At 37.0% G+C, this 24545-nt stretch overlaps 2 protein-coding genes across 14 annotated transcripts in view; one reads left to right on the top strand and one right to left on the bottom strand.

The window, feature by feature from the left end:
- Nucleotides 1–24545, top strand: part of LOC307188602 (uncharacterized protein) — a 205414-nt gene that overhangs the window by 108389 nt on the left and 72480 nt on the right. The window lies entirely within an intron of this gene.
- GDA (guanine deaminase) overlaps nucleotides 3546–24545 on the bottom strand; it is a 260601-nt gene continuing 239601 nt past the window's right edge. For all 4 annotated transcript variants that reach the window (XM_079925961.1, XM_079925962.1, XM_079925964.1 and 1 more), the window contains 4 exons: nucleotides 15512–15658; nucleotides 12246–12376; nucleotides 4464–4491; nucleotides 3546–3711 (listed from right to left, as the gene is read on the bottom strand). In XM_079925961.1, the coding sequence (XP_079782087.1) occupies nucleotides 3641–3711; nucleotides 4464–4491; nucleotides 12246–12376; nucleotides 15512–15658 (377 nt within the window). In that variant the 3' untranslated portion in view covers nucleotides 3546–3640. The remainder of the gene's footprint in view (nucleotides 3712–4463; nucleotides 4492–12245; nucleotides 12377–15511; nucleotides 15659–24545) is intronic.

Below are 24545 nucleotides of genomic sequence, written 5' to 3'. Positions count from 1 at the left end.
TGTTACTCAAGTCACTTGAATCTGGTGGACTGTGGAAACCATCTTGGAATTTATATTTAGTTTCACCATTGGGCTGTTCAACTTTTGCATTTCACTCAATTTGTATCAGATTTACAAATTAACTCCTCACCTCTTGATCTCTCACACTCAAGACTGTAGGAGGGAAATGAAGGAGGGGCTGGGCATGAAAACATGCATGGGACCAATGCCAGGGTTTCTAATACGTGTCTGTTCATTTCTGCACTTCTTTCCATGCTTTAGAGACATTAAAAAAGTGTCAGGGTCCAAAGTCATACCTAAAGTGGCTAAGTAGATCTGAAATTGCAAAGAAAAAAAACCTTAAAAATTCACAAAAATCCACCAGTTTAAACATTTCTTCAAGACATTGCCCATGACATATTTTGTAGTCTACCTTTCAATAACTCAGAACACTCTTTAAAAGAAAAAAAACATGTGATTGCTTCCAGCATCATCACCTCTGTCCAGCAGGCTACAGGAGCATCCAGCTCGGGATATCTTCCATGTATAGCACACGTGTAGAATTGATACAATGTGCCTTCCAGCTTGTCTTTAAAGCTTTCCATATGTCTGGTTCTGAGGTGAAAAAATTAAAAACAGGAAGAGTCTGGAAGGGAATGAAGATTCAAACTACGTTGCTGGATCTCACAGCCATTGTTTCCCTTCTGAGATCTCAACTGTAGCTGCCAACAGGGATATTCAAGGGCACACTTCAAATCAGCTAAGCGTAACAGGGGTGTTTCCCCACTGCCTTCCTTTCTTGACCGTGCAGAATTCTCACAAAAATTAAAAGAGCTGCAGTGAGGTTCAATGCTCATAATATTAATTTAGAAAGACCTCCTCCTAGCATGAAGGAAGCTTATTCCAAGATATTCTCTTGGATTCTAAAACCTTTGACAATTAGATCAGAAGAAGCTGGGAGAATAAATAAGGGGAGAGTTTCCTTGGTCTCAGTTTACAATTACCAGGACAACCTTTCCTGTTCTAATCCTACATTTTACTCTTTTTTGAAAATTAAATTCATGTTGGCTGATTAGCCTGCTTTTCTGTTCTGGTTGCAAAAATATTTTTAAATGTATGATAGTCACTACTATTGAATACGTTTTTACCTGTTAAAGTGTATTCCATTAAAAATGTCATGAAACCTGAGGCAAATAGTGCAGAGTAGGGTGAGGGGGCTGAGAAGATGTTTTAATTCTTCCTTTCCTGTCAGAGAGCAAAATATTCACACATAAAGTGACAAATAGGATTGGCTTGGAATACTGCCTTTCCGCAATTCATAAAGTCAACCCACATTAAGTAAAGGCAACATTTCAAAGTGCAGAACATCTGGGCACGTGTATGGCTAATGCCTGCAGTACCGCAAAAAGCATATGCAACATTCAGCAACACTGCACTCTGGGAAATAAAACACATAAGTTATAAGTAATGCAGGGAGATCAAAGTACATGTAAACATTTCAATACATTCTATTCGTACTAGAAAAGATATTCAGGTCTTAACATATTATCAGGGCTAAACTTAATATTTGACAGATTGGTTGTATATGGCCATTATTCCTGCTTCTGATGCCACACTTATTTATATTTGCTGCATGTAAGTCCTAAATCTAAATGAAAGTTGATGTTCAACATCAAAATGTACACCCTTTTGGAAGGTAAAAGTGTAGGATGTTGCAAAGGCTAAGAACAGCTTCTGCCTATTACTGGATCTTGCACATGTCATTCCAAATTCCTAAGCCCACTCATGTGAGTTAGAAACTAGGTAACCAAGTTCCTTTGGCAGGGACTGGGGAGATAAAGCAGAAAATACCTACCGGCACTATAGAGAAATGGAAAGAAACTTGGTGGGGCATCTTTGACATGGCTCAGGAACTAGGAATTCTAGACTGAGACTGGAAACTGGGTTTACTGAGTTACTTAATACCTCACAACACAAACTCTGGTTTTTTGTTTCTGCTTTTTAAATAAGACCAAATATTTGTTCTATCTTTAGGTGTAGGGTATACCCAAGTCTAGAAGTGTTTTCTCCAGGGGTGAGGGGCCAGAGACTGAGCAAATTACTGCTGAATTAGCATGACTATATAAGAATAAAATATATAGTACCAGAGAACAAATTTTCTTCTTCATTCTGCAGATACATTACATAAAGTTCTTTACTATAAGGTGATAATAAGGAGTCAGCCCTAAGCCCTAAGCCCTAGGTATGAGTGTTAGGATATATTAAGAAAACTACTCCTTTTCCTTGTTGGTTTATAGGATTTGGAGTTAACTGAGAAAACTATAATATTTAAATAATATTCATATCAATATTTCTTAAGGATTTATCATGAAGTCATAATTTGTTTTTAATTCCACGTTATGGGAAAGCACACTATTAGGAAGCATAAAAACACTCTTTGCTTTGTTTAATGTTTCTAGATGTCTAGTACAGATTAAGTCCTGTTAATATAAACAGTAGTGGGACATCTAAATATTTTTCATTATCCTAAAATTCTAATGTCCTGAAAATTATTAGGAATGAAAAAGACAAGATAAAATTGAAAAATAGAGTACTTTCAATATGCAAGGTTTAAAGATTTTAAATAATATTTATCTAGTAGGATTTGTCCTTCATTTAAAGTTCTAACAGATTGATATCTGAGTATGAAATTTCCAGCAACTATGGAATAGTTCTTTGGGAGAATGGGTCATTGCAATGAAACCCTTCCTTTTAGTATTGACAGCTCCTGGAATCCCAGCACTTGTCCCAATATATGAAAGACTCCAATCTACACAACAGTGGAGTATGAAATTTGTTTCTCTTCTAATAAAAATGAAGCAATAATAGCATCACACAATTATACATTGTGATTTTAAAGTACACAAAAGTATAGCTATTTATGCCATGTAGTTATATGAATAATATTCCTAAGAAACTTTAAATCTTTAATACCCAACTTCTGTCAAACACTTTGAAGCACAGAACTATATTAAGAAAGCATGTGGCATTCAATTTCTGACATTTCATCCCCAAAGAAGGCAAAGCACAACAATAACATATCTCTGAAATGCAAGTTCCATTAAGTGCATATTTCCAGAACACAAGGTCAATCGAGAAATACATTTTAAAATTCAACAAGTTCTCTTTTTAAATTAGTATGCTCAGTATATAATTTTCAAACACAATCTGAAGTCATTTTCCAACGTGTGTTCATAGTCTAATTTTTTCTCCCTCAAAAATATATTCACTGTTTCATTTTCTGTTTTCTAATTTTCACATTTACTAGCTCAAAATATCTAACCTTATAAGAATATCTTTTCTCTCCACATGTCCAAATGTGAAATAGATTTTATTTAAATCTCATAATAAGAACACCACCAGTAATAACATTCCCTTATGTTTGAGCTTTAAAGTAAATCTAAACAGCTCAAAAAGGCGAAATTTTTAATCCTCCCAACCAGAGAGTTGAGAATTAGAGCAACTTCCTTTGAACGATTTGTCAAGTGAATACTGTAACTAGACACAGAAGGAGATAGTCATCCCAAGAACAAGGTACTGGTTTTTGACTTCCTAACTCCGCCTGGGCACAAGAAAACACAGAACTGTGTTACCCCAGGAGAACTCGTAGATGCAGAGGGTCTTACACTGAGCTCGAAAAGGGAACCACCTGCTTTCCACCCACATACACCTCTTCAATATTTCGGTCATCTCCTGAAAGAAAAATCAAGGAATCATTGTTTATAATCTGAACAGGTAGATATGACCAAAAGAAGACGCTGCACCTAATTTGAGGATTAGAGTCTGAAATACACACCTAAAGCAGAATTCACATAAAATTGAATCAACCCCCAATCACCGTTCTTTCAGCTGAAGTGAGTGGTTTCCTTTTCCAGCCCCAAGTGTAAAAGAAATACTTATCTTTACACCCCAGAATCATAAGCAGCATGGTGAGATGAAGGGCCTGCAAGAACTGAGCTTTTTTAAGAAATACCACATGTGTCTCTCCCACCCCCAATTCACTCAGAACTCAGAGCTCACTCAACGGAGTGGGAGGAAGAGTAGAATCTTCTGCACTATTTATTTCTCTCTCTCAGTGAAGAGAATTGAATGTGAGTACGTTAAAAAGCATGTGTGGCAAGACTCCACCACAATCACAAATACAATGTGCTAGGGCAGACTTGGGGTTACAGAACGAGTGTAGGAAGAAGGTACAGGATGATCTCTTCTCCTTGGCCTGCCATTCCTCAGTTTAGGATTTATGACTATGTTCTAGAGGAGCGTATTCATTACAAATAGTGCCTTTAAATATTGTGCCATACATGGGCTCAATGCCAAGGAATGTTAAAAAATATAATGAATCAAAGCAAATGATCATAAGGCTTAACATATGGTACAATAAATGCAGAGAGCATACCCAAGAGACAAAGAAAGATTTTATTTAGCATAGAGACATATATACCTACCTAGATAGAGGAACTTCTGGATAATAGCCTAAAATGAAAAATAATAATAAGAAGGAGAAAGAATATTTTGTGCATTTAGAAAAGCAAATTCACAGCCAACAGTGGTTGGCAAAATCCAGAAATATAAATTTATTTCTCAATGGCAAAAATCTGTTTTTATTTTTTTCTAAACACAGACTTTTTTCTTTCGTAAATATATATATTACCAAAATTATGGCTAAACCCACAGAGGAGAAAAATGTGTTAGTTGTACATTTCAGTGCCTAAACTTATTTATATATTTACATAAAAGATGCTATCTTGATTAATTAATGTCTGTTTGCATTTCCACATGTGAATTTCTTTAGTCTTGCATTCCATATCAAAGAGTTACAGTGAAAATATTTTGAATTTAAACCTGAAAAAGGTCTTGAGATAAGACATGTAATCCATCCATTTAAAAGGTATTTCTCTCTGTTGTATACATTAGCCTGGCTGGAACTTGGTCCCAGAAATGGATACACTGATGGCTATTCCAATAACAGAGTTGGGCAGAAAGGGTAAAGGGGAAGCCTTATTTGTCATCAACAATCCAGTATCCCAAGTCAAAATGCTAAAGTATGCCCCAAAAGACCTAACTCTACTCATAGGAGTTGGCTTCTATGGCTAACAATCACTGTCTCACCTAAGCTGGCATCGACTGAACATCCCAAAATCGACTTTTATTAATGAAAAAGAAATGGTCTTTTGCCTAGAAAAAAAAGTACTGACTATTAACAAATGTTTCCCATTGCCTGAAAATTCTTAACATAGAACCTTGAAATCTTCAGAGGAAAGTGTTAACAAAAAATAAAGAATTTAATTTAGGGCTTCCCTGGTGGCGCAGTGGTTGGGAGTCCGCCTGCTGATGCAGGGGACACGGGTTCGTGCTCCGGTCCAGGAAGATCCCACATGCTGTGGAGCGGCTGGGCCCGTGAGCCATGGCCGTTGAGCCTGTGCGTCCGGAGCCTGTGCTCCACAGCGGGAGAGGCCACAACAGTGAGAGGCCCGCGTACCGCAAAAAAAAAAAAATTTAATTTAATATAATAATTTAAACATTTCAAGAGGTGTATAATGCAAGAAAAATGACTGGATGAATGGGTCTAAGCCCTATTCCCAGAAACTCACTCTAATAAAAAAGTAAAAGAATAAGTAATATGTAAATAACTAATGGTATCAACTTCAAATAATCCAGCCCCTTTCTTCAAAAAACCTCAGTATGTTACATTTAGTATCACATTTACTCTCATAAATGGATCAATTTATAAATGGCAGTAGTTAAGTTTTAAAGAAAAACTGTCTCAAAAAGAATTGTTATTAAAGTAAGAACTAGTTTATTTTATACATAGAAAAACATGATAAGAGGGACAAAGTAAAAAAACTCATTTTCTTATAATTAAGAGAATCCATGTAGCATTGTGATCAAGAGCCCAGACTCCAGAAGTCAGAAAGTCCTGGGATGGAATCCAAACTCTGTCTACTAATTACTAGCCATGAGTTCTTAGGTAAACCATTTAGCCTCCCTTAAGCCTCACTGCCCCATAAACGACATGGTAATATTAATAGCACCTGGCTCTCATAATAGTTGTTCTGATAAAACAAAAATAATGTATTAATCCCATGCCATCTAGCACACAGCAAGTGTGTTCAATAAGTGGTAGCTGTATTATGGCTTCTTATAGCCAAATACCTTCAAATATACAAATATATTCAAAATACAAGTGTTTCTTTAATACCATTATTGTCATGAAATTATAATAACTTAAAAGGATCTAGATTCCAAAGTAGGAACCCCAATAGGAAGAGCCGGGTGCGAGGCCTCTCTGACCCACTGTGACCCTCTGTGACCCACTGTGAGCAAATGAAACCTAAGCACAAAGTAAAAAAAAAAGCCATCTCAAGCTGTGACTATTTTCAAGGGGACTGTTTTTCTCTGTGGAACACTGCCTTTGGGGCAAAACAAGGAAGAAGCAGGTGATTCTAATGTGCAGCGCAGAAGGAGAGCCACTGCAGGCCAGCTTCTCCAACTCTGAAGGCACTCCAGCCGTGTGGCTGACAGGGTCTGGTGCTCCAGCCGGGTGTCAGGCCTGAGTCTCGGAGGTGGGAGAGCCGAGTTCAGGACATTGGACCACCAGAGACCTCCTGGCCCCATATAATAATCAATCAGCGAGAGCTCTCCCAGAGATCACCGTCTCAATGCTAAGACCCAGCTCCATTCAACAACCAGCAAGCTCCAGTGCTGGACACGCCATGCGAACATCTAGCAAGAAAGGAACACAACCCCACCCATCAGCAGAGAGGCTGCGTAAAATCATAATAAGGTCACAAACAACCCAAAACACACGCACCGGATGCGGTCTTGCCCACCAGAAAGACAAGATGCAGCCTCATCCACCAGAATACAGGCACCAGTGCCCTCCACCAGGAAGCCTACACAAACCACAGAACAAACCTTACCCACTGGGGGCAGACATCAAAAACAACAAGAACTATGAACCTGTAGCCTGAGAAAAGGAGACCCCAAACACAGTAAGTTAAGCAAAATGAGAAGACAGAAATACGCAGATGAAGGAGCAAAGTAAAAATCCATGAGACCAAACAAATGAAGAGGAAATAGGCAGTCTACCTGAAGAAGAATTCAGAGTAATGATAGTGAAGATGATACAAAATCTTGGAAATAGAATGGAGAAAGTACAAGAAACATTTAACAAGGAACTAGAAGAACGAAAGAGCAAACACACAATGATGAACAACACAATAAATGAAATTAAGAATTCTCTAGAAGGAATCAATAGCAGAATAACTGAGGCAGAAGAACGGATAAGTGACCTGGAAGATAAAACAGTGGAAATAACTACTGCAGAGCAGAGTAAAGAAAAAAGAATGAAAAGAGTCGAGGACAGTCTCAGAGACCTCTGGGACAACACTAAATGCACCAACATTCGAATTATAGGGGTCCCAGAGAAAGAGCAAGGAACTGAGAAAATATTTGAAGAGATTATAGGTGAAAACTTCCCTGATATGGGAAAGGAAATAATCAAGTCCAGGAAGCACAGACAGTCCCATACAGGATAAATCCAAAGAGAAACATACCAAGACACAAATTAATCAAACTATCAAAAATTAAATATAAAGAAAAAATATTAAAAACAGCAAGGGAAAAGCAACAAATAATATACAAGGGAATCCCAAAACCTTAACAGCTGATTTTTCAGCAGAAATTCTGCAAGCCAGAAGTGAGTGGCAGGACATATTTAAATTGATGAAAGGGAAACACCAGCAACCAAGATTACTCTACCCAGCAAGGATCTCATTCAGATTTGACACAGAAATTAAAACCTTTACAGACAAGCAGAAGCTAAGAGAATTCAGCACCACCAAACCAGCTTTACAACAAATGCTAAAGGAACTTCTCTAGGCAGGAAACACAAGAGAAGGAAAAGACCTACAAAAACAAACCCAAAACAATTAAGAAAATGGTAATAGGAACATACATATTGATAATTACCTTAAATGTAAATGGATTAAATGCTCCAACCAAAAGACACAGACTGGCTGAATGCATACAAAAACAAAATCCATGTATATGCTGTCTACAAGAGACCCAATTCAGACCTACAAACACATACACACTGAAAGTGAGGGGATGGAAAAAGATAATCCATGCAAATGGAAATCAAAAGAAAGCTGGAGTAGCAATTCTCATATCAGATAAAATAGACTTTAAAATAGAGACTATTACAAGAGACAAGGAAGAACACTACATAATAATCAAGGGATCAATGCAAGAAGAAGATATAACAATTGTAAATATTTATATACCCAACAGAGGAGCACCTCAATACATAAGGCAAATACTAACAGCCATAAAAGGGGAAATCGACAGTAACAGAATAATAATAGGGGACTGTAACACCCTGCTTTCACCAATGGACAATTCATCCAAAATGAAAATAAACAAGGAAACACAAGCTATAAATGACACATAAACAAGATGGACTTAATTGATATTTATATGACATTCCATCCAAAAAAACAGAATACATTTTCTTCTCAAGTGCTCATGGAACATTCTCCAGGATAGATCATATCCTGGCTTGCAAATTAAGCCTTGGTAAATTTAAGAAAATTGAAATAGTATCAAGTATTTTCTCCGACCACAACGCTGTAAGACTAGATATCAATTAAGGAAAAATAATGTAAAAAATACAAACACATGGAGGCTAAACAATACACTAGTAAATAACCAAGAGATCACTGAATAAATCAAAGAGGAAATCAAAAAATACCTAGAAACAAATGACAATGAAAACATGACGACCAAAAACCTATGGGATGCAGCAAAAGCGGTTCAAAGAGGGAAGTTTATAGCAATACAGTCCTACCTCAGGAAAAAAAAAACATCTCAAATATTTAACAACCTAACCTTACACCTAAAGCAATTAGAGAAAGAAGAACAAAAACCCCCCAAAGTTAGCAGAAGGAAAGAAATCATAAAGATCAGATCAGAAATAAATGGAAAAGAAATGAAGCAAACAATAGCAAAGATAAAACTAAAAGCTGGTTCTTTGAGAAGATAAACGAAACTGATAAACCATTAGCCAGACTCAAGAAAAAAAGGGAGAAGACTCAAATCAACAGGATTAGAAATGAAAAAGCAGGAGTAACAACTGACACTGCAGAAATACAAAGGATCATGAGAGATTACTACAAGCAACTATATGCCAATAAAGTGGACAACCTGGAAGAAATGGACAATTTCTTAGAAAAGCACAACTTTCCGAGGCTGAACCAGGAATAAATAGAAAAATATAAACAGACCAACCACGAGCACTGAAATTGCAGCTGTGATTAAAAATCTGCCAACAAACAAAAGCCCAGGACCAGATGGCTTCACAGGCAAATTCTATCAAACATTTAGAGAAGAGCTAACACTCTTACTTCTCAAACTCTTCCAAAATATAGCAGAGGGAGGAACACTCCCAAACTCATTCTACGAGGCCACCAACACCCTGATACAAAACCCGACAAATATCCCACAAAAAAAGAAAACTACAGGCCAATGTCACTGATGAATGCAGATGCAAAAATCCTCAACAAAATACTAGCAAACAGAATCCAGCAGCGTATTAAAAGGATCACACACCATGATCAAGTGGGGTTTATCCCAGGAATGCAAGGATTCCTCAATATATGCAAATCAATCAGTGTGATACACCATATTAACAAATTGAAGGAGAAAAACCATATGATAATAGATGCAGAATAGGTTTTCAACAAAATTCAACACCCATTTATGATAAAAACCCTCCAGAAAGTAGACATAGAGGGAACTTACCTCAACATAATAAAGGCCATATATGACAAACCCACAGCAAACATCATTCTCAATGGTGAAAAACTGAAACCATGTCCACTAAGATGGGGAACAAGACAAGGCTGCCCACTCTCACCACTCTTATTCAACATAGTTTTGGAAGTTTTAGCCACAGCAATCAGAAAAGAAAAAGAAATAAAAGGAATCCAAATCAGAACAGAAGAAGTAAAACTGTCACTGTTTGCAGATGACGTGATACTATCATAGAGAATCCTAAAGATGCCACTAGATAACTACTAGAGCTAATCAATGAATCCGGTAAAGTAGCAGGAAACAATATTAATGCACAGAAATCTCTTGCATTCCTATACACTAATGATGAAAAATCTGAAAGTGAAATTAAGGAAACACTCCCATTTACCATTGCAACAAAAAGAATAAAATATCTACGAATAAATCTACCTAAGGAGACAAAAGACCTGTATGCAGAAAACTATAACACACTGATGAAAGAAATTAAAGATGATGCAAACAGATGGAGAGATATCCCATGTTCTTGGATTGGAAGAATCAACATTGTGAAAATGATTATACTACCCAAAGGAATCTACAGATTCAATGCAATCCCTATCAAACTACCAGTGGCATTTTTCACAGAACTAGAACAAAAAATTTCACAATTTGTATGGAAACACAAGAGACCCCGAATAGCCAACGCAATCTTGAGAAAGAAAAACGGACCTGGAGGAATCAGGCTCGCTGACTTCAGACTATATTACAAAGCTACAGTAATCAAGACAGTATGGTAGTGGCACAAAAACAGAAATACAGATTAATGGAACAGGACAGAAATCCCAAAGATAAATCAACACGCATATGGTCACCTTATCTCTGATAAAGGAGAATATACAATGGAGTAAAGACAGCCTCTTCAATAAGTGGTGCTGGGAAAACTGGACAACTACATGTAAAAGAATGAAATTAGATCACTCCCTAACACCATACACAAAAATAAACTCAAAATGGATTAAAGACCTAAATATAAGGCCAGGCACTATAAATCTCTTAGAGGAAAACATAGGCAGAATACTCTATGACATAAATCACAGCAAGATCCATTTTGACCCACCTCCTAGAGAAATGGAAATAAAAATAAACAAATGGCACCTAATGAAACTTAAAAGCTTTTGCACAGCAAAGGAAACCATAACCAAGATGTAAAGACAGCCCTCACAGTGGGAGATATTTGCAAACAAAGCAACTGACAAAGGATTAATCTCCACAATATACAAGCAGCTCATGCAGTTCAGTATCAAAAAAACAACCCAATCCAAAAATGGGCAGAAGACCTAAATAGACATTTTTCCAAAGAAGATATACAGATTGCCAAGAAACATTTGAAAGGATACTCCACATCATTAATCATTAGAGAAATGCAAATCAAAACTACAATGTGGTATCACCTCACACCCGCTAGAATGGGCATCATCAAAAAATCTAGAAACAATAAATGGTGGAGAGGGTGTAGAGAATGGGAACCCTCTTGCACTGTTGATAGGAATGTAAATTGATACAGCCACTATGGAGAACAATGTGGAGGTTCCTTAAAAAACTAAAAATAGAACTACCGTATGACCCAGCAATCCCACTACTGGGCATATACCCTGAGAAAACCATAATTCAAAAAGAGTCATGTACCACAATGTTCACTGCAGCACTATTTAAAACAGCCAGGACAGGGTAGCAACCTACTTGTCCATCGACAGATGAATGGATAAAGAAGATGTGGCACATATATACAATGGAATATTATCAGCCATAAAAAGAAACGAAATTGAGTTATTAGTAGTGAGGTGGATGGACCTAGACTCTGCCATACAGAGTGAAGTAAGTCAGAAAGAGAAAAACAAATACCATATGCTAACACATATATATGGAATCTAAAAAAAAAAAAAAGGTTCTGAAGAACCTAGGGGCAGGACAGAAACAGAGACGCAGATGTAGAGAATGGACTTGAGGACACGGGGAGGGGGAGGGGTAAGATGAGATGAAGTGAGAGAGTGGCAGTGACTTGTGTACACTACCAGGCGTGGGATAGATGGCTAGTGGGAAGCAGCCACATAGCACAGGGAGATCAGCTTGTGCTTTGTGACCACCTAGAGGGGTGGGATAGGGAGGGTGGGAGGGAGACGCAAGAGGGAGGGGATATGGGGATATATGTATACGTATAGCTGATCCACTTTGTTATACAGCAGCAGCTAACACATCAGTGTAAAGCAATGATACTCGAATTAATATGTTTAAAAAAAAAAAGGATCTAGCTTCCCTTATAAGATTCTCCTGCATTCCAATAAATGTTTCAGTGTCTATTTTTTTTCTATAGGGAAGCTGTTGTGACTGACTAGTTCATGAAATTAATGCTTTTTGATCAACTTCCTTTTACGTACCTCAGAAATATCACCAACAAAATCCCCATAAAACAGGTCAATGGGAGAGTCAGATGCTTTGGGGTTGATCAGGAGGGCATCAAATTCCTTGCCCACTTCAAAGTTTCCAATCTGTCTATCCAGCCCCAGGGCTACAGGATGGAATAAATTAATAAACAGTTAGTATTTTTAGCCATTGGACCATGCAAATATCCCAGTTTGCAAGGACAGAATCTGCCAGTGTGTCACTAGAAAAAAATTAGTATCTTAATAGTGAAGCATTCCAATAGGTCGCAAGACTTCGACTTACAGAAGGCAGAGTAAGCACAGGGAAAGCAAAATCTGAGAATAAAAAGAGTTCTCTTCAACACCATGATCGTAATTCTGATGTTGTCTCTCTGTTTCAGCTCTATCAGTTCCCTTCACAGTCCAACTGGTCTGTGATTTCCATTCACCTCTCTAAGAAACATGATGATGGACATAATATCTTTCTCTTTCTCTCCTATTCTCCTTCCAACATTCCAACTCCTTTCCTTGCCCTTTTTTTTTTTTTTTTTTTTTTTGTTCTGTGAAATAGCTGACAAGGTCTATTTTTGTGGCAGTGAAATGAACTTCAAGTAAGTAAAAAATAATTATCTTTTTGCATATTTTTCAATGCAGGCATATCCATCCTAAGTTCCTTAGTTTAAATCCTTTGAATAGAAAAAATTCACTTCTGAAAGTAAATAGATTTTCATAACTCAAGAGTCCCAGAGCTTTTGAAAGCAGACTAATTTCTCTGTAACCTTAAAGATTTTCTCGTTGCCAGAGAAGAATGGTTCTCTAAAATAGGGCATAGGTCAACAATGTCTATTGACTTGATCCATCTCCCAGCTAGAATTCCTATTCCGTGAATAGTGGATGTCGAGGAAGAACATCTCTCATTTTTATGGTTTACTTTCAGAAGATGAGGGTAGTTGGTTTTCCTGGTCAATGAAGGTATTGAATTTAAAGCTCCTTAAAGCCAGAATCTGGATAGAGTGTTCCAGATAGAAGCATGCATGAAAGAAAGGTCAACTGGAGTGCAGCATTACTTCCTTGAATTTTTACATGTATTTGCTGTATTCTGGCACTGTCAGAATACAGTCCTATGTGAAAATATTAGACACCATATTCCTGTTAGACAATACCCACTACGTTATATTTCTAGGTATGGATATCCAGAAGTCTTTTGGCAATGCTCTAAGCACAGATTTAGAAATCTTGCTTGTTCTTAAATGGTTATTTAAAGGGCAACTCTTTTATTCTCAGAAAAGAAAAAGATTTTTTTAGCTAAAGAGTTCTTAAAGAGGTGCAAACATAATTAGAAATGTTAAAAGTGGTCAGGTGACTTCCACTGATGGTGGGGGGAAGAACTGAATGTAATAGAAAATCACTGGAAATTTTCTCCTCCTTCATCGATTACACTCTACTTCGTTTTTCCCTTGACAAACAGCATGACAAACGTGAGTTTTTGATGACTGTATTCAACATAAAACTGTGTGTTTAATAGACCAGATAACCAGGTTCATTTGCCAGGAATTGATGGTATTATATATATATATATATATAAATTAACTGGACTGTTTGTTAGAACCTGGGGAGTTCAGGTATGAACTAACCAAAAAAAACCACAGCTACTGTCAGTGAATTGTAAATTCATCTACATTAATTTACAGTGAAAAATTCACATTATTTCAGAGAGGCCTAGCTGGGCTGGTAAGCAACTCAAATGCATTTTAGGAAATGCAGTTTTACTGTCTTTGGAGCAAATGTTGGCTCTGTGAAGGTGATTTATGCACATCTTGATCTTGAGAGTGAATGTAAAGCGGGGAAGATGCCAACTTTAAACAGGGATGCATTCATCTCATTCACTCAGACTCTTGTAGAGACAAAAGCTGAGAAGAAATTTCATAACAGTGGCCCAGAAAATAGATTTGAAAGCTATACGGTAAGGTAGAAATGATTTGGTAAGCACCCCATGCCGGCCTGGTCACATACAGGATCCTGATGAAACAACTCACAGAGAGCCTAGAATAAAAAAAGCACTATTTAAATACAAGTCATTTACACCATGAAAATCAGATGGTAGGACAACTCAGATGTGAAAACGGGGGTGGGGTAGGGAGTGTCACACTTGTTTAAAGAACAGAACTTTTAAAACTTGGAACTTTAGAAAATGAAATCATAAGACTGGGGGAAATGCAAAGCACATGACCTTTGCTTTCTTTCTTGAAATGTTCTTTATGGCATTCATCATAGCCCAGAACATTCAGAGAAGAGCCAGGAAGTTTCTCTTCCCAGGATACCCTGGCCTCCATCATACTTCATTTATGAGATCTAGGGTATATATCGTAAATATAAAAATATTAAAATATATTAAAAATATACACCTGTCTTACGATCTATGTTTTTCTCACTAACTACCTAAGGTTTCATGATATGTTCACTATCATCCATCCAGATTATACTATAATACTTAAAGTGACAGAGAGCAATACAGTTGCCACTTTCTATTTTTTCAGTAAAAATACAGTTACATGTGAGAACTGGGAAAAGGTGATGAACAATATTTGCATATCAGTCAACTATACTTCTCCATCTTTCTCCTTTGAAAGAGGCTTGGGTAATTAGTGTACTTAAGTATATAAACAAAATACGTCGTCTAAGCCAAGATTTATACAGGAAGATATTGCAGTGGAAGGCGGTGGGTATCACCCTGCACTCTCGCATCAGATTTTCTGGATTCAAGTCATGGCACACTGTAGCTTGACAGGTGTGTAAGCCTCACTCAGGTACCTTGTTGGTAAAATGGAATTAATAGTGGTTCTGAGGATTCAATAACAGCATCCATAAAGCATGTTGCATAGTGCCTATCACATGGTAAGGGCCCAATAAGTCTTGGCCATTATTGTTATTATTACTACTTAAGCCAATAGAGAGCATGTTACTTGACTCAGTGGAAAAAAACTGATTATTTTAAAGAACTCGTATGCATGTGACCAATGCAAGTATCCATTAAAACAATTAATATGATAATTGCATACTGAACATCTCTTCTGCCAAAAACAGGGAACTTGCTTAAAGAATGATGCCTCCACCACATGCTTGAACATGTACTTGCTAAGTTTTGGTTATATTATATGAGATGCAACAGTCATGAATATGGGGGTGCCTGCTGATGCCACTATCACAAGCCTTCACACTGCAGCAAAGGACACATTGGCATGGTTGTATGTACATCGTGTGAGAAATAAAATGCTCATTACCTTGGCTGCCTCCAAGAGTAGCTAGTCTGAAGACCTCTTTGAGGGTGAGGCTTTTCGCATTTATCTTATTAACTGAAAGCACGTTGGAAACCATCACTGCTCTTCTGATTGCATCAAGCATGGAAGATGAATAACCACCAGCCACATCTGTGGTAGATAAAATAAAGCCAAAACAGTAACTTTATGAGATAAATGGAATGTTAGGTATATAGGATTTTTCCTGTTTTTAATGACAGATATTCACTCTTTAATATACTTCAAAGAAAAGATCTTATCTATAAACACAGAATAGACACAGACTAACATTTAAAGGAGTTCAAAACCTGCAGTTAGTATCAAATGTATGCTTGTATTAGTTTTCTAGGGCTGCTGCAACAAATTACCACAGATGTGGTAGTTTAAAACAGCAGAAATTCATTCTCACACAGTTTTGGAGGGCAGAAGTCTTAAAGTGTTGGCAGGGCCACCAACCCTACAAAGGCTCTAGGGAAGAATCTTTTCTAGTTTTGTCCAGTTTCTGGCAACTCCTGGCGTTCCTCGGCTTGTGGCAGTATAACTCCAATGTCTGCCTCCATCTTCAAATGGCCTTCTTCCCTCTGTGTCTTTATGTACCTCTCATTGTCTGTCTCTTATAAGGACATTCGTTACTGGATTCACCTTAATTCAGAATGACTTCATCTTGAGATCCTTACCTTAATTACATCTGCAAAGACCTTTATTCCAAATAAGGCTACATTTACATGTTCCTGGTAGACATCTCTTTTTTGGGGAGGTGGTAGGGCGAGCACAGGTCAACCCAGTACAATGCCCAAATGTTTAATAAAGCTAAGAGAAAAAACATCTCGGAATATTCCCTAAACTCAAATAAATAAAAATAATGTAAAATAATCTCACAGCTCTATGCTCTAAAAACTTGACCTATTTTAATTCTGATGAGAACTTTGAGAATTAAAAAGCTACTTTATATTTTTTTCAGGGAGAGCTTTTAGAATGACCTATATATTCTGGAAAATTGGTGTAATAAATGAGCAATGCTGATATAGACAGCTTTATATTTGTCCCTGGCATCATTAGATGAGGAATGAGATCTTTATAGTGATTTAAATAAGTCCCTAATCATAATTAAATTGAAATACTACCTTTGACAAGAATGAATATAGAAGTTATTTAATGAGTTTGTATAAATGTCAAGTAAGTTTACATGTTTTATTAGAGGAAAAGTACACCTATAGCTTATAAAATACACTTTATATTTCAAGAGTTCCTTCTGTCATGTCTAGGAAGACATATATAATTGTTAGTGCCTATATATATTGCAAAGATAAAAAATAATAGCCTATTAAATAATAATCCTAGATTGCAGTTTAATTTTATGTTCAACTGCCTTACATGTCTTTAGATAAACTTGTATGATTTTTTTTAAAATACTTTTCTTTAGCCAGAATAGTATTGCCAGAAGATCATCCAGTTCCTTGACAACTTTTACTCATCGACTTAGTTAGTCCACTTTAATATACAGTAACCATCAATTAGCCTTTCATTTTATCATAGCATCAAACTAAGAAAACAAATACAATTTGGGAATAATGCACATTAAGCTTTGAAATACTTTGTCTACTGATTCTTTATTACCAGAACAAAGAAAGTGTTCAGTCTAAAAGAATAAACTACTATCACTACATGGTATGGAAATATGTAAAGATTGAATATATATTTCAAAATATGTGGGTGAAGAGTGGAAGGAAACAGAAAAACAAAAGCAATGCTCTTAGGATGGTGTGAAGATGGAAGATTTAAATACTTGCAGTTATAAAAACAGGTTTTATAAAATATGACAGAAAGTAGTCTTTTCCTCAGTATCTAACCAGAACTATCCATTTACAAAGAATAAGGATAGATTAGGAAATAATGCTATGTAATTTCCTGAGAAAATTTTGAGAGCCATCTTATGTTGCTGACTTATAAGATGACTTAATCATCTTTTATTCTTCTGGATGTTGTTCATGAAGTAGCTTCCAACATGGAACAATACTGGGCAGATGAAAGAATTAACCCTGGACCACACAAACGATGATATTTAGTCAGAACCATATGTGTAAGACTCAAGCTTTTCTTCGAAGAATTTCCAGCATGATACTAACTTCCCGATCCCTGCCCTGCCCAGTGAGCTAAGCCCGGGAGGCTTCTTCTTCCCTCCACAGCACATGTAATGTAGGTAGAATCCGCACTTTATCTGTAACAAGAGGCAGAGTGATAGGCTGGAAAAAGAAACGGTGAACTTCCACATTTTACCGACCTGGTTTTAAACTGTGGATTTGGACTGGTTTTTGCTTTGTTGACCTTTGATTGTTACTCAGTACTTATGACCCTCAATTTTCTCAGAAAATAGAAATAACATCATTTATCTTAACAGTTGCTGAGAAAATCCAGTTAAATAATATAAGTGCTGGGGAATGAGGACCAAAGGGTAGAGACTGCATGGGAGAATGGTGGAGGGAAGAAAATGGGTGCTTTTTCTCAGAAAATCTGTTCCCTAACCCCATGCCACCTCTACTATCATGAAAAAGAGTGGCACTATCACTTCCTTGCCAGAGTCAAGATAAGGATATTATTTATTACAAGAAGAAGCTAAGAAAACTGTATAAGAGTAAAAACTTGAGCAAGAGGGCAATAGAAAAATAAAAGGAAGTAATTTTACACGTGTGTGTTCATCTTATGCGTTCATCCATTTACTGACAGATTTACTAAGCACCTTCTTTGTGCCTGATGTATTTAAGCACTCATAAATGAAAGTTACAGGTTCCACATGAGCTTACTATCTAGTGGAGGAGAAGGAAAAGAGACATAAACAAACAAATATTAACTATAAACTGTGTTCAGTTAGTGATAAAATGGAGGTAGAAAGCCCATTTATTTACTTATTGTCAAATAGGTAAAAAAACAAATTTTATTAGCTAATGTTTTTTCTTCAACATCTTTATTGGAGTATAATTGCTATACAATGTTATATTAGTTTCTGCTGTACAACAAAGTAAATCAGCTATATGCACACACATATCCCCATATCCCCTCCCTCTTAAGCCTCCCTCCAACCCTCCTTATCCCACCCCTCTAGGTGGTCACAAAGCACCGAGCTGATCTCCCTGTGCTATGCAGTTGCTTCCCACTAGCTATCTGTTTTACACTTGGTAGTGTATATATATCAATGCTACTGTCTCACTTTGTCCCAGCTTACCCTTCCCACCCACATGTCCTCAAGTCCATTCTCTACATCTGCATCTTTATTCCTGTTCTGCCCCTAGCTAGGTTCTTCAGAACCATTTTTTGTTTTTAGATTCCATATATATGTGTTAGCATACGGTATTTGTTTTTCACTTTCTGACTTCACACTGTTTGACAGATTCTAGGTCCATCCACCTCACTACAAATAACTCAATTTCATTTCTTTTTATGGCTGAGTAATATTCCATTGTATACATGTGCCACATCTTCTTTATCCATTCATCTGTCAACAGACACTTAGGTTGCTTCCATGTCCTCACTATTGGCTATTGTAAATAGTGCTGCAATGAACATTGTGGTACATGACTCTTTTTGAATTATGGTTTTCTCAGGGTATATGCCCAGTAGTGGGATTGCTGGGTCATACGGTAGATCTATTTTTAATTTTTTAAGGACCCCCTCATACTGTTCTCCATAGTGGCTGTATCAATTTACATTCCCACCAACAGTGCAAGAGGGTCCCCTTTTCTCCACACCCTCTCCAGCATTTACTGTTTGTAGATTTTTTGATGATGACCATTCTGACTGGTGTGAGGTGATACATCATTGTGGTTTTGATTTGCATTTCTTTAATGATTAGTGATGTTGAGCATCCTTTCATGTGTTTGTTGGCAATCTGTATATCTTCTTTGGAGAAACGTCTATTTAGGTCTTGTGCCCGTTTTTGGATTGAGTTGTATGGGTTTTTTTTTTTTTTTTATATTGAGCTGCATGAGCTGCTTGTATATTTTGGAGATTAATCCCTTGTCAGTTGCTTCGTTTGCAAAAATTTTCTCCCATTCTCAGGGTTGCCTTTTCATCTTGTTTATGGTTTCATTTGCTGTACAAAAGCTTTTAAGTTTCATTAGGTCCCATTTGTTTGTTTTTGTTTTTATTTCCATTACCCTAGGAAGTGGGTCAAAAAGGATCTTGCTTTGATTTATGTCATAGCGTGTTCTGCCTGTGTTTTCCTCTAAGAGTTTTATACTTTCTGGCCTTACATTTAGGTCTTTCATCTATTTTGAGTTTATTTTTCTGTATAGTGTTAGGAAGTATTCTAATTTCCTTCTTTTACATGTAGCTGTCCACTATTCCCAGCACCACTTATTGAAGAGACCGTCTTTTCTCCATTGTATATTCTTGCCTTCCATATCAAAGATAAGGTGACCACATGTGTGTGGATTTATCTTTCTATCGTGTTCCATTGATCTATATTTCTGTTTTTGTGCCAGTACCATACTGTCTTGATTACTGTAGCTTTCTACTATAGTCTGAAGACGGGGAGCCTGATTCCTCCAGCTCTGATTTGTTTCTCAAGATTGCTTTGGCTATTTGGGTATTTTGTGTTTCCATACAAATTGTGAAATTTTTTTATTCTAGTTCTGTGAAAAATGCCATTGGTAATTTGATAGGGATTGCACTGAATCTGTAGATTGCTTTGGGTAGTAGAGTCATTTTCACAATATTGATTCTTGCAATCCAAGAACTTGGTATATCTCTCCATCTGTTTGAATCATCTTTAATTTCTTTCATCAGTGTCTTACAGTTTTCTGTATACAGGTCTTTTGTCTGCCTAGGTAGGTTTATTCCAAGGTATTTTATTCTTTTTGTTGCAATAGTAAATGGGAGTGTATTCTTAATTTCCTTTTCAGAGTTTTCATCATTAGTGTATAGGAATGCAAGAGATTTCTGTGCATTAATTTTGTATCCTGCTACTTTACCAAATTCATTGATTAGCTCTAGTAGTTTTCTGGTAGCCTCTTTAGGATTCTCTATGTATAGTATCATGTCATCTGCAAACAGTGACAGCTTTACTCCTTCTTTTCTGATTTGGATTCCTTTTATTTCTTTTTCTTCTCTGATTGCTGTGTCTAAAACTTCCACAACTATGTTGAATAATAGTGGTGAGAGTGAGCAACCTTGTCTTGTTTCTGATCTTAGTGGAAATGGTTTCAGTTTTTCACCATTGAGGACGATGTTTGCTGTGGGTTTGTCATATATGGCCTTTATTATGTTGAGGAAAGTTCCCTATCTATCTACTTTCTGGAGGGTTTTTATCATAAATGGGTGTTGAATTTTGTTGAAAGCTTTCTCTGCATCTATTGAGATGATCATATGGTTCTTCTCCTTAAATTTGTTAATATGGTGTATCACGTTGATTGATTTGCGTATATTGAAGGAACCTTGCAATTCTGGGATAAACCCCACTTGATCATGGTGTATGATCCTTTTAATGTGCTGCTGGATTCTGTTTGCTAATATTTTGTTGAGGATTTTTGCATCTGTATTCATCAGTGATATTGGCCTGTAGTTTTCTTTCTTTGTGACATCTTTGTCTGGTATTGGTATCAGGGTGATGGTGGCCTTGTACAATGAGTTTGGGAGTGTTCCTCCTTCTGGTATATTTTGGAAGAGTTTGAGAAGGACAGGTGTTGGCTCTTCTATAAATGTTTTATAGAATCTGCCTGTGAAGCCATCTGGTCCTGGGCTTTTGTTTGTTGGAAGATTTTTAATCACAGTTTCAATTTTAGTGCTTGTGATTGGTCTGTTTATATTTTCTATTTCTTCCTGGTTCAGTCTCTGAAAGTTGTGCTTTTCTAAGAAATTATCCATTTCCTCCAGGTTGTCCATTTTATTGGCCTAGAGTTGCTTGTAGTAATCTCTCATGATCCTTTGTATTTCTGCAGTGTCAGGTGTTACTTCTGCTTTTTTATTTCTAGTTTGTTGATTTGAGTCTTCTCCCTTTTTTTCTTGGTGAGTATGACTAATGGCTTATCAATTTTGTTTATCTTCTCAAAGAACCAGCTTTTAGTTTTATTGATCTTCGCTATTGTTTCCTTCTTTTTCATTTGTTTCTGATATGATTTTTATGATTTTTTTCCTTCTGCTAACTTTGGGTTTTCTTTTGTTCTTCTTTCCCTAATTGCTTTAGGTATAAGGTTAGGTTGTCTGAGATATTTCTTGTCTCTTAAGGTAGGGATATATTGCTAAAAACTTCCCTCTTAGACTTGCTTTTGCTGCATCCCACAGGTTTTGGATCGTCGTGTTTTCACTGTCATTTGTTTCTAGTTTTTTTTTTTTTTATTTCCTCTTTGGTTTATTCAGTGATCACTTGGTTATTTCCTAGTTTGTAATGTTTAGCCTCCAGTGTTTGTATTTTTTACAGATTTTTTTCCTGTAATTGATATCTAGTCTCATAGCATTGTGGTCAGAAAAGATACTTGATACGATTTCAATTTTCTTAAATTTACCAAGGCTAGATTTGCGACCCAGGATATGATCTATCCTGGAGAATGTTCCATGAGCACTTGAGAAGAAAGTGTATTCTGTTGGATGGAATGTCCTATAAATATCAATTAAGTCCATCTTATTTAATGTATCAATAAAAGCTTGTGTTTCCTTATTTATTTTCATCTTGGATGATCTGTTCATTGGTGAACGTGGGGTGTTAAAGTCCCCAACTATGTTTGTGTTACTGTCGATTTCCCCTTTTATGGCTGTTAGCATTTGCCTTAAGTATTGAGGTGCTCCTATGTTGGGTGCATAAATATTTACAATTGTTATATCTTCTTGGATTGATCTTTTGATCATTATATAGTGTTTTTCTTTTTTTCTTTTAATAGTCTTTATTTTGAAATCTTTTTTGTCTGATAAGAGAATTGCTACTTCAGTTTTCTTTTGATTTCCATTTGCATGGAATATCTTTTTCCATCCCCTCATTTGCAGTGTATATGTGTCCCTAGGTCTGAAGTGGGTCTCTTTTAGACAGCATATATATGGGTCTTGTTTTGGTATCCATTCAGCCAGTCTGTGTCTTTTGGTTGGAGCATTTAATCCATTTACATCTATGGTAATTATCAATATGTATGTTCCTATTACCACTTTCTTAATTGTTTTTGTTTTTTGTTTGTTTTGGGTTTTTTTTGCAGTATGTGGGCCTCTCACTGTTGTGGCATCTCCCGTTGCGGATCACAGGCTCCGATGCGCAGGCTCAGTGGCCATGGCTCATGGGCCCAGCCGCTCCACAGCATGTGGTATCTTCCCGGACCGGGGCACAAACCCGTGTCCCCTGCATTGGCAGGCAGACTCTCAGCCACTGCGCCACCACGGAAGCCCTTGGGTTTGTTTTTGTAGGTCTTTTCCTTCTCTTGTGTTTCCTGCCTAGAAAAGTTCCTTTAGCATTTGTTGTAAAACTGGTTTGGTGGTGCTGAATTCTCTTAGCGTTTGCTCGTCTGTAAAGCTTTTAATTTCTCCATCAAATCTGAATGAGATCCTTTCTGGGGAATATTGGTTGTAGGTTTTCCCCTTTCATCACTTTAAATATGTCCTACCATTCCCTTCTGGCTTGCAGAGTTTCTGCTGAAAAATCAGCTGTTAGGCTTATGGGATTCCCTTGTGTATTATTTTTTGCTTTTCCCTTGCTGCTTTTAATATTTTTTCTTTGTATTTAATTTTTGATAGTTTGATTAATATGTGTCTTGGCATGTTTCTCCTTGGATTTATATTGTATGGGACTCTCTGCACTTCCTGGAGTTGACTATTTCCTTTCCCATATTAGGGAAGTTTTCAACTATAATCTTTTCATATATTTTCTCAGTCCCTTTCTTTTTCTCCTCTTTTTCTGGGACCCGTAGAATTCAAATGTTGGTGCATTTAGTGTTGTCCCAGACATCTCTGAGACTGTCCACAATTCTTTTCATTCTTTTTTCTTTATTCTGCCCTGTGGTAGTTATTTCCACTCTTTTACCTTCCAGGTCACTTATCCGTTTCTCTTCCTCAGTTATTCTGCTATTGATTCCTTCTAGAGAATTTTTAATTTCATTTATTGTGTTGTTCATCACAACACAATGTTTGTTTGTTCTTTAGTTCGTCTAGGTTCTTAAATGTTTCTTGTATTTTCTCCATTCTGTTTGCAAGATTTTGGATCATCTTTACTACCATTACTCTGAATTCTTTTTCAGGTAGACTGCCTGTTTCCTCTTCATTTGTTTGGTCTGGTGGGTTTCTGCTTTGCTTCTTCATCTTCTGCGTATTCCTCTGTCTTCTCATTTTGCTTAACTGTGTTTGGGGTCTCCTTTTTGCTGGCTGCAGGTTAGCAGTTCCTGGTTTTTTGGTGTCTGCCTGCAGTTGGTAAGGTTGGTTCTGTTGGTTGTGTATGCTTCCTGGTGGAGGGGACTGGTGCCTGTGTTCCAGTCGATGAGGCTCGCTCTTGTCTTTCTAGTGGGCAGGAATGCGTCCGGTCGTGTGTTTTGGGGTGTCTGTGACCTTATTATGATTTTAGGCAACCTCTATGCTAATGGGTGGCATTGTGTTCTTACTAGTTGTTTTGCATAGAGTGTCCAGCACTGGAGCTTGCTAGTTGTTGAGTGGAGCTGGGTCTTAACATTGAGACAGAGCTCTGGGAGAGCTCTCATCAATTGATATTACATGGAGCTGTGAGGCCTCTGGTGGTCCAGTGTGCTGAACTCAGCTCTCCCACCTCAGAGGCCCAGGCCTGATACCTGGCTGGAGCACCATGACCCTGTTAGGCACACGGCTCAGAAGAAAAGTGAGGGGAGGGAGGGGGGGGGGAGAGAGAGAGAGAGAGAGAAGAAGAGGAGAAGAAAAGAAAGTTATTAAAATAAAAATATATTAAAATTTAAAAAGTTTTAACGTAATAAAAAAGAGCAACCAAACCAATAAACAAATCCACCAGTGATAACAAGCACTAAAACTTATACTAAGATAAACATAAAAATCAGAAATTAGTCTGACTCATACAGCAAACCCCAAG

This window comes from Stenella coeruleoalba (genome assembly GCF_951394435.1).
Source record: "Stenella coeruleoalba genome assembly, chromosome: 7".
Taxonomy (NCBI): Eukaryota; Metazoa; Chordata; class Mammalia; order Artiodactyla; family Delphinidae; genus Stenella; species Stenella coeruleoalba.
Note: the sequence above shows the minus strand (reverse complement) of the source record. Positions and strands in the feature narration are given on the sequence as shown.